We start from the raw sequence: 10,546 nt of genomic DNA, 5'->3' as shown, positions 1-10,546 counted from the left end.
TAACATATCAATTGTAATTAGCTCTCCTCCAGCGGTCTTTTTCTCTTTCTCACTTCTTTTCTCGTTTCTTCAGTTTTGCATAAAAGGTAGCAATAAAGTGGGTGACCATACCCCCCCCTGGCTCCCCCGGCGTCGCCGGCCCTGTTATAATGGCGCTAAGAAAATTAAAGCATTATTTTCACTATGCAGCAAAAAATAGAATGAAATAATAATAAAAACTCATTTTTAGAAATTCAGATTCATTATTTTGTTGTTATCTTTGACTTTTGCCACCCGAAGCAGAATCTTTAAAATTACCTGGAAACGATAGAGAGGAGAGAGAAACAGCGCGGAGCCTGAACGCCATAAGATCAATGGTATCCAGGCTGCAACATTTATCTTCGGGATGTTTCTATTTTCTCAAAAGCCAATAAGAATGCCCCTTCTTATTCTCAACCAATCAGTTGACAAATCTGAACGCAGATAGTAAATAATTTTAACCTCATGGACTGCGTACAAAGAGATTTTGTTTTCTTTACGTGTGGCCAGAACGTTCCGTGGCCAAATCACTTTTGCTAGTTAGTGAGCTAGTCACTGTGAAACTTATGTCGTATTATGTAAGAATTATTTTATTTTCGTTAGCTAGCTTCAGCTGGATAAAAGTGAGAAAATTATTCTTGTTTGGCTAGCTAACATCTTTATGCTAACTTATGAATATGATAAAATTGGAGAGGCAGTCTTTAATTATGACGTCAGAAATTTTATGAAACCGTCCCACTGTTGTGAATAGCTTGAAATGCTGATTATAGGATCATATGCTTTTGATAAATGGTAACAAAGATTTGTGGTTTAAAGGTTTTAAACGGTGTCGGTCCTGAATAAGGAAATAGTCCTAGATTTGGGGAATTGTGGTCCCTGAGTGAATTACGGTCACAGTTTTGTATCTCAAATTTTCAGCCTCCTGATTGGCTAGAGATGCCGTACGGGTTGTGGTGTACGTAACGTCCGTGAAAGTAAAAAGGCAAACAAAGATGGCAGAAAAGATGTAGCGTAGCTGCAAAATTCCACTGGCATCAGGCACAAAAAACGCGAAGTAAGCCGTCTATAGCTAACACACCTGAAGATAGGAATGTAAGCCTTTGTTATTATCGCCTTTAGCTATAACTTTTTAAGTTGATGAAGCTAAATGTGTCGAGAACTGACTAGCCCAATCAACTTCCAGCACCTTCAAATAGCCCACATCCTCACATCAGTTAGGTTAACCTATCATCATCATCATCATTCCTGGCTTAACGTCCGTTTTCCATGCTAGCATGTGTTGGACGGGGTATATTAATGACCCTCTTCCAATCTGATCTAGACTGTGTTAGATCTAAACTCAACTTCCGCTGTATCAAGTCTGTCCTTATAACCTCCTGCCAAGTCTTTCTCAGTCTGCCTCTGGGCTTTGCCCCAGGAACTATCAAGTCTCTACACTTTCTTACCCAATTATCCTCCTCCATTCTTTCCAAGAGCCCCAGCCAATTCAATCTTCTTATCTGGATAACATCTTTAATTCTACTGATACTTATCCTGCTTCTTAGCTCATCTGAACTCTTTCTGTCTCTCAGACTGGCGTTACACATCCACCTAACCATTCTTATATCATTCCTTTTTAATAGGTCAAGATCTTCCTGCTTCACTGCCCATGCCTCACTACCGTACAACATAACACTTCTTACACAGGGCAATGGTAATATTTACTTACACATATGGAATCAACGCCAATATATATCTATATCCATCGACAGCAAAAAGTAATACCAACATCTTGTGGATAGTTCATGTGTATGAAATCTGTACAATAAATGAATTTCCAAAATTACTCAAAATTTATGAATTTTTGTACACACGCTATTTAGTAGGTAAAAAAGCGAAACCACAGAGGGCTAAATGAAATGTAAATCGTAGATTTTTTAGAGGCAAGATCTAAAAGGCACTGGAATTAATCTTTTTAGTAAATAGTTTTTTTTTGATTTATTTCTATGATTACTTCAATTTTTTGCTTTTATGTGTTTATTGTGCTTAATGCGAAATCAAAATAATGAGTTGCACAGAAAGTCATTTAAACAATATATACTCTATTTAATTTATGGACTACTTATTATTATTGAGATACAAAAGGGTAGAATCTGAACCGAATAAAGGAAAAAAAGTTTTTGGAACCTAGGGGTCATGGACCTGATCCTCACATTATATAGGATAACCTCTATTTGCACATCAATCATTTATATTTTGTTATTTTTGTTTTAGTCTAACATCAAGCACCAGCAGGTATGTGTGAATATGCAGTTTGTGATGGAATTTATTCATTACAACCCGATTGTAAGAAAAACAACCAATTAAAACGTTATGATGGAAGAACAGCAAAATAGCATATTATAAACATGAAAGTCGTTTTTGTTCTATGGTAATAGTTGTTGTGATTGTTATAAATAAATATATATAAAAATGAGTAAACTTTGAAAAACCAGAAAGAGACGATTGCTGTAATAATATCTCCTATATAATTTGAAAAAAGTCCGTCTGGGTGTGAGGCAAGGTAAATTATATTTTCTACAATTTTCTTTGCCTAAAGAAACATCTTCTAAAACTATGTTCTGTATTTTGAAACTTTAATTGTCTAAAACAAATCACATGATAAAATGAAATAATTTCATTAGCTGGGAATTTTGGCAGTTTTACCCTAATTTAAATTTGCTAAAGGTTTTTTAAAATGGACTCTTATTATACGAAGCGTTTGAATGACGTTTTTATTTGTCGAATATCCCAAATAGAAATTACTATCTGCAAGGAATCTTTTTACTCCTTGATGGTTACTCATGTTTATAATCAAATATTGGTAGAGCTTAGAGATATTTTATAATTTTGTTGTTTTGTACAACCCATACTCAATTTATTTTGTTTTGTAATTATCTAAAAAATAGAAAGTAACGAGCTGTGACTATTGAAGACTGTTTACTTTTTGTTCTCATTTTCTTGTAATTTGAGTTATTGTCGTGAGTTTTGTGAAAAATAATACCTTAAAATTTTGTTTTATGGTAAAGAAATATTGTACACGAATTCGTTTTTTTATTCTTAACACCAGCAGGTTTAATGTAGTTATATTTCCGTTTATTAATTCGACCTGTTATCCCCTTTCACAGATATAGTTATTTTTTTAATTTCATAGTTAGTAAGTTAAGTATGGACGCCATAAGTACGGATGAAGTAGAATATGATGCAATGCTGACATCATTAGAAGAAGTTCCAGAGGTGTTAGTTGAAGACATGGAGGTTGCTTCCAATGTTATTATTGACAGTGGTTTAGAAGATACTAATTTCAGTATCACGTCAACAGATCTTGCCAACTCGTGTAGGTGATTAATATACTGTCAACTCCCGAAACTCTAAACAACTCGAAATTTTATGACCTCCAACACTAGCGTCGTTATCATGAGTATTCCTTAAAGATAATACTTACCCGTTAACTCTGACCTCGGGTACCTTGCAAACCGCTCTTAAGCCTACTCTTAGTTATAATGTTCAGTAAATCGAACTGTTCACTGAGGAAAGTAAAATTTACTAAAACGACGAAAAGAAATTATTGTAAACATTTTAAGTGTTAACTTTCCGGGTGGATATAATGTATTACATACTTACGCAAAGTTAGTACGCTTTAAGATTATCATGCTAAACTGTATCAAAAATGCATTACCATACATAAAATTGAAGCATGTTCCACTCGACAGTAAAAAGATTAGAGTTAGAGGGAGTTGACTGTAGTTTACATTTTCTTCAAAGGAAGCAATATATATATAAATATTTTTCATATTTTCCCACTTCATATCTTGCGACTAAAAGGTGGCAGATTTAAGAATGTTGATACATATTGTCAGTAATGTTAACCCATCGTTCACTACTTTACGTACACTAATTTGTTCAACACTCCAACCTCAAATTGTCAAATATCGTTCCAAGTCAACATTTTCACAAAGCATACGGAGATGTCTCCTTCAGCAATATCCCTCTGTGATTTCTCTGAACGATCAGTTTTCTATTATTTCATCTTTATCAAACCACCATCGGTGGGACTGGCCTGCTAGTTCCTCACAATTGAAGTATGAACAACGGTTTTCCACATCTATGAAGTACTATCCCGGGTCACCAAGAAACCGGATCATACAAGCATGGTGTTACAGAAATAACCCAGGAAATATAATTGACGCGTGCCTGAACAATTTGTTCGGTTCCAAATGCGAAATTCCGTATTCAAAAAAGAGGTCTGGAGAACCTTATCGGAAACGATATCCTGTTGCAGTAAGGTCAAAACAAGCGGCAACTATAACACCAGCCATTTATCCAAACTTGGCAGATGATTACGGAACAAATCTTTATAAATATTTCTGTGGTGAATTATTCCGTCATAACCGTCTTCACTGGAGATTAAGAAACGAAAATAAACAAGTTGTTGCTATGGGTGGTTACAACAGCTACAGTGGAGACTTTATGGTAACCTTTTCTTTCTCTTAACGTTCAAATTAATTTCAATTTGTTTAAATTTAGCTGTTTTCAACTCTCTATGTAATCGCTATGTACATTTTTTCAGCTTCTTGCAATCATTACATAACAATATACGCCAGACATAGACGGACGGTAACAACAGACACGGTTACGAGCTATTAATTTTTTTCCAACTTTTATTTATACTGATTTTTTGCCTTAAAATGTTCTCCATCTATAAATAACATTTTAATGTCCGTTATATTTCTCGAATTTTTAGAATTATGAATACGTTCATGTTACTGCGGTAAAAACGGAGACGACACCGATAATTACATGCCAATGTAAAATCTTTAGAACGTTGCAAGCCTCAATCGATGTTGATCATGGAAATTATGCAAATGCGAGAGAGAGGGTCACGTGTTGCCATTGTCGCTTAATGAAGAAATTATTGATATTTGTAGATTTTGACGGTTTAAACGAATCAGCGATTATTCCAGAACATATTAACAAACAGGTGTGTTTTGTTATATTCATTTGTAACTACATTTGTAAGAAATACCGGACAAATTATTGGGTAGCATAAGGGGTCAAATTTTGAAAATAATCTCCTTAATTAACTATATGTGTTGTGTCAATAAGAAACTCTGACAGAAAGGGTTGTTATAAATCTGTGTAAGTCTGTTTTAATTTTTTTTATTTTAAATCTTAGATTGCTCTGGAAGCTCTTGAATGTACGAACGATCAAGTCATTTCACTTCCTGCCAAAACCGGCGTTAAACGTTTTTCTATTGTTGCAGATCAAGTTGAATTTGTTACAGTGTGTAATGTTGATAAGACTCACAAACAAATCGCAACATGTCACTCAACTCAATGTCGTTTATCAAAGAACCAATCAACAAAACGAAATGTAAGAAATTTAACTGATTGTTCATCACTTTGTCAACATCTTAAATTGCTAAAAGAAAGTTTTGACGAAGTGCCAACGAGGATGGAGATGGATATCGAGGTTGATTATGGTAACTATGGTGATAGCAGTGATGAAGATGATACTTTACCCTCTGAAAAGGTTGTTAGTTTTACTTATTACAGCCAAACCTATGTACTTATAAAAGCAGACTTAAAAAATAATTTTTTGAGGAAACAAAGCAACGTTAAAAATTGAGAAAAAAGTAAAAAAAAAATCCTTCAAAGTTTAAGCTTGACTTTAGAAAGTAAACATTTTTTGTCAGAATTATTTTGAATCTATGGACAATCGGCATTTTACACACATCTTTTCTTCGTAGTGGGAAGATATATTTGATGTTGCATGTGGGTTATGGACCTTTGTCAAGAATTGTCCTTCTACTCAAATTGTTGATTCCAATCCAGATTCAAACAACTTAAGTATACAATTCTATCAACGAAGTAGAATAGATATTAAAGAACCAGAAACTTTCCCATTGTTCGTTCCTAGTGCTAATGGAACGTGTACTTGCCAGGTAAATTTTTCAACCATTTAGAAAAACTATTACTCTCTTACAATTAATTGAATAAGGTTAATATGTTTTGATACTTAGGCCGGATGGACGTCTGACGAAAATCCAGATGGTCTATTGGAAGAAGTCGGAAAGACTACGCTGTTTTTAAGCTTAGGTAAAAGATTATCAATTTTGAGAAGCCTTTTTCCAAAACGAAGCCATTTTCCATCAAAATAACCAGATTTACCAATCCAATCTTTTTAGGCGCCGTAGAAGCAAAAGTCTGGAAAAGAAAATGTCTTCAAGGTACATGCATAAGATCATGGGCTGGAGAGGATGAGTGTATATTCAGGCTTTCCGCTCACACGTGTGCCGGATATGAAATTGGTTGGATGTTTGTTGATGCTGTAAATAGCGGAAAACAAACATTTTCAGGATTTACCATGTGCATGAATAAAACGTACAAGCGCCTGTTTCCGACAGGCAAATCTTTTATGTCCAGTCGAACTTTTATTGCGTGGTGGTTTGCATGGGCATCGCATATGAAAATCGACTTTCGTATGTCCTGCTCTTGGTGCGGCGGAAAATGCAGTTCACTTGCTTGTGATGGAACGAAAATTGGATTAAATTTTAAACAAGCATTTGTTTCACCCATTGAACGCTCCAACGAATCTGAAATTTTGAAAACGAAACTGAGACGATTGGATCGGTGCTTTATTCCCACATCCATGAACAACACCGCAGCATTTTGCAAATTGGCGCGAGACACTTTTCAACAAATGTGTCGATTTATAATTGATGGGGATTATAACCAGATTTCGTCACTTATGTTCAAAGAATATGTGCAGTTACTTGATGATCGAGTTGTACCTTTATTTCTCGCGTTTTTAACATACAACAGGAAGGTATAGATCGAAACGAACAACTGGCCGCCGCCAAGTTGTTATCGATGCTGTTTACTGATTGTTCCGTTGATGTCATATGTCCTATCGCTTTAGCAGAAAAGCTGAACAGTTTTTTTAGCACTAGCAGTATGGACACTTTGGCGTTTGCCGAAGATGTTAAGACATATTGTCCTGAGATGGCATGGTTAATGATACAATCATTCCTCGTTCATAATGGGACGATTCCCGAGGACACGCTTAGCTTTTTCGTACACGTATGCGAGCGTGTAAAATCTATACATTCTTTTAATACTCCACCTGCACCAACTCAGAAATTAGAAGGTACTTATAACCCGGCGAAGTACGGTCGAGCGTACTACTTTACTGAGAATGGAGAGCAAATAAGAAAAATGCGAAATTTTTCCATGGATAAAAGGGAAATAAAAGACACCGCAAATGATGACACCCCAGATGTTAGATGTCGGAAGGTGTACCCGGACGTGTCAAAAAAGGGACAACATATCTTTTTTTGTGGTTTTGTCCTTATCATGGTCACTGTCTTGGGTTTCACATTATAACAGGAAGTGAAGGAAGAAAGGACGCACTGGCATCATTGTATACCCATTTGGAAAAAGGGCCCGAAACCATTTTTTACGATTTTGCTTGTGGCTTAAGCGAGTACGCCAAAAATCGAGAATATTTTCAAGACACGCGTTTTTTTCATGACGTGTTCCACGGATTCAGCCATAAATGCTCTCAAGCCTACAACAGTAGCAGGTTAAGTGGAATGAACTCACCGAACAAAAGTATCTGTGAACAATTTAACAGCTTTCTGCAAAGAATTAAAGCCTCGGCAAAATTAATGGGACAAGCGCATTTTACGTTTTACGTTCAATTCTTCATACACCAGTGGAACATTAAAGTTTTTAATAGTAGCCGGACTAGAATGAAGATTGGTTACTACGGTGCGTTTGAGTAGACACTGACTAAGAAGATTGTGCAAAACGATATAAAGTAACATTATCAGGTTACAAAAGTGCTAAGCCTAAAATCTATTATTAAATATGGTGCGTGATTTTATATAGAAGCCTGAATATTTACAAAAGTAAAAAATATCCACGTATATTATAATACAATTACTGTACTGGAGCTTCTATCATTGTTTGTTTCATAATTTTGTTGACATAATATCTAACTGTCATGAAATTGTTATTGTCACTGATCTTATCGCCTTGTTCACACCAAGGAGCTAACATCGTTACGACTTTACCAAGATATGTAGTGTGTGTAGGTGTAAAAGGTGTTAATAACTTTTTCTATATATAATGTCAAAGTTCAGCTAACAAAGCTCTTGATATTTAACACAGACTTCTTACTGACTTCAATGTGTTTAATTACTTAATAAATTCTATTTGAAAATCTGCCTTAGGAATAGAAAAGAAGTGCTTTCAATAAAACTATTTTTGTACATAAAATAAAGCAAATATGTTTTTGGTTTACATATATACATGCTTGACTGCATTGGAACAAAAATTAATTTAAGTTTTTATAAATTTCATGTCTAGCTTTTTCATATTCAGTGTTCATGCTGCTACTGAGTATAAGATATATAACAAATGAAAAAAATATATATAACTAAGGTAACATATTGTCTTCCTCTATGACCATAGAATGTGCTGCTAAATTTGTATGCCAATCTTTTCGTAGATCCATTTCATGTCTCATTATTCACATCGCAAATGTCATTTCTTCCCAAGCTATATAAATAAGGAAAATATATTATCTAATAATAAATACACAGTTTCACATTGTCAATCGCCAAATATGTAAATAATTATTGTGGCGCCGTAGGTTAGTGGTTTTAACTCTCACAATTTGTGTGGGAGACTGGGGCTCAATTTCTCTTGGTAGCGATTTAATATGGGCAAGAAAATGTTATCACAACCCAAGCCATGTGAGGGAAATTGGGGCATGGCTGCTTTTCCTAAAGTAGGAACCAGCAGTAACCAGCAGTATTTTGAACTAACCAACAGAGAACCAGCAGTTTTTTAATTAACCACAAGAGAACGTTTAGTTAAGTAGATAAAAACGAAATGAATGCAACTACCGCTTCGAATGCGCAACATGTTACAATGTACACAACAGTTCATGACACGTTTTTTCTGAAATGTTTATGTCTGGTGGGAGTCGGGCTTTATCAAAAAGTCTGCGTAACTCAAAATGAGCATTAAAAATAGATAGATAGATGTGCATATTTTACATGGCTAGCCTCACAAATATCGAGGGATATGCCCTGTCTATTATTTCCAGGAGGGGCCATGGCTTAGATGGAGAGTCCTCGAGTATTAAATGCTCATTTTGACCTACGCAGACCAAATTAGGGCCCACGCTCTACCAGACAACTCCTGGCAACATCCAACGGCCCACACAGTGTGCTATCTCTCCAAAGACTCCGCATCTATATTACTTCCAGGCCTTTCCTGGAAGTAATAGACAGGGTATACCCCTTAAATTTGTGAGGCAAGCCATGTAAAATAAGCGCATTTATTTAGTAGGATTAAGTAACACTCATACTTAATAACACCTATGTGTACAAAGTACATGTCCTTTTGAAGTGCATTAGAAAGGCTTTGGAGTACTCTACACTAGAGTGCGTATCATCAGTGAGTGCTGATATTGTAGCTGCAGAGCTACAATAGCACTGATGGCAACATAGCAGCTACATTTTTATGCAAATTGCCATTAAGCTAGCCAAAAGAAAAAGGAAAGTTGGGTGACTATACCCTGTATTGTGTCATCAGCTAGGCTAGAGTAAAGCTAGCTAGCTATAGATTTTGATTCAACAAAAAATGTTTAGCTACCAAAAAAGGTAAAAAGTAAAGGTAACTATACATACATCATGTTGTATATAGTTAGCATTCCTTGTGACTCCCATAATATTCAGCAAGAACGTTTAAAATCCGAGCCAGAACTGCCTTTACATTCTGCTGCAGCTGTCGCGCCATTATTTTTCCTAGACGAAAACATTTGCCTTATATGGACACAATTTCACCATATATGGGACAAATCTTGAGATACGAAACTGTGACTGTAACGGTGTGCCCTTATCACCCGGGACGCAGGAATAAAAACACTGGCTTCACTATCCCGTTTCTAAGTTATTTAGATCTGTACGAAAATTGTGGTCTTATTACTATTTTATAAATTTTATTTATTTTATAAATGTTCTTCCTTTTTACAGTACAAAACATCCACCATCAGCAAATAAATCTTGACAGTTAAATACTGCACCATTTTAATGCCAGTATGTTTTTCGCGGAACTAATGTAATATTGAACTACTTCGGTTTATTTGCCTTGTTCAGAAGTCATTATATTCGAATTATCAATTATTTTACATAACACGATTCGCATCATGGAGGTTCCAGAAATTTCGGGATCTATTCGAAAGATATCTAGCTAATTTTTTTGCTCTGTAATTTTCATTTTTAATTTATTTGGTTGTATTGTATGTAATTTAAAGTGTAATTTAAAATCGCTGGTCAGTCGCCATAATAAACAAGATTTGAATTTTAAAATTTGAGGATTTTTAATGATTTTCCCCTATGTTCCTCAGTTTTAACGTGTACATCAGATTTCATGACTTTACTGGCTATTTGGAAGCCCTGGGTTGCTATTTGCGGAAATATTTAAGCCGCAGACT

General features: G+C 35.2%; 1 protein-coding gene across 3 annotated transcripts; it reads left to right on the top strand.

Moving 5' to 3' along the window:
• The first annotated feature begins 218 nt into the window (after nucleotides 1–218).
• Nucleotides 219–7,993, top strand: LOC130645831 (uncharacterized). 3 transcript variants are annotated; one of them, XM_057451938.1, is made up of 6 exons: nucleotides 219–1,110; nucleotides 1,641–1,711; nucleotides 2,272–5,569; nucleotides 5,787–5,981; nucleotides 6,060–6,135; nucleotides 6,225–7,993. In XM_057451938.1, the coding sequence occupies exons 3-6, from the start codon at nucleotides 5,492–5,494 to the stop codon at nucleotides 6,869–6,871; spliced, it is 996 nt and encodes a 331-aa protein (XP_057307921.1). In that variant the 5' UTR covers nucleotides 219–1,110; nucleotides 1,641–1,711; nucleotides 2,272–5,491; the 3' UTR covers nucleotides 6,872–7,993. The 3 variants fall into 3 exon arrangements, with proteins under 3 accessions (XP_057307921.1, XP_057307922.1, XP_057307920.1); XM_057451939.1 differs by lacking the exon at nucleotides 1,641–1,711 and having other exon boundaries at nucleotides 219–1,072; XM_057451937.1 differs by lacking the exon at nucleotides 1,641–1,711.
• Nucleotides 7,994–10,546: the final 2,553 nt, after the last annotated feature.

This window comes from Hydractinia symbiolongicarpus, chromosome 5 (assembly GCF_029227915.1).
Source record: "Hydractinia symbiolongicarpus strain clone_291-10 chromosome 5, HSymV2.1, whole genome shotgun sequence".
Lineage (NCBI taxonomy): Eukaryota > Metazoa > Cnidaria > Hydrozoa > Anthoathecata > Hydractiniidae > Hydractinia > Hydractinia symbiolongicarpus.
The sequence above is the reverse complement of the archived record's forward strand: the minus strand, read 5'-3'. Positions and strand labels throughout refer to the sequence as shown.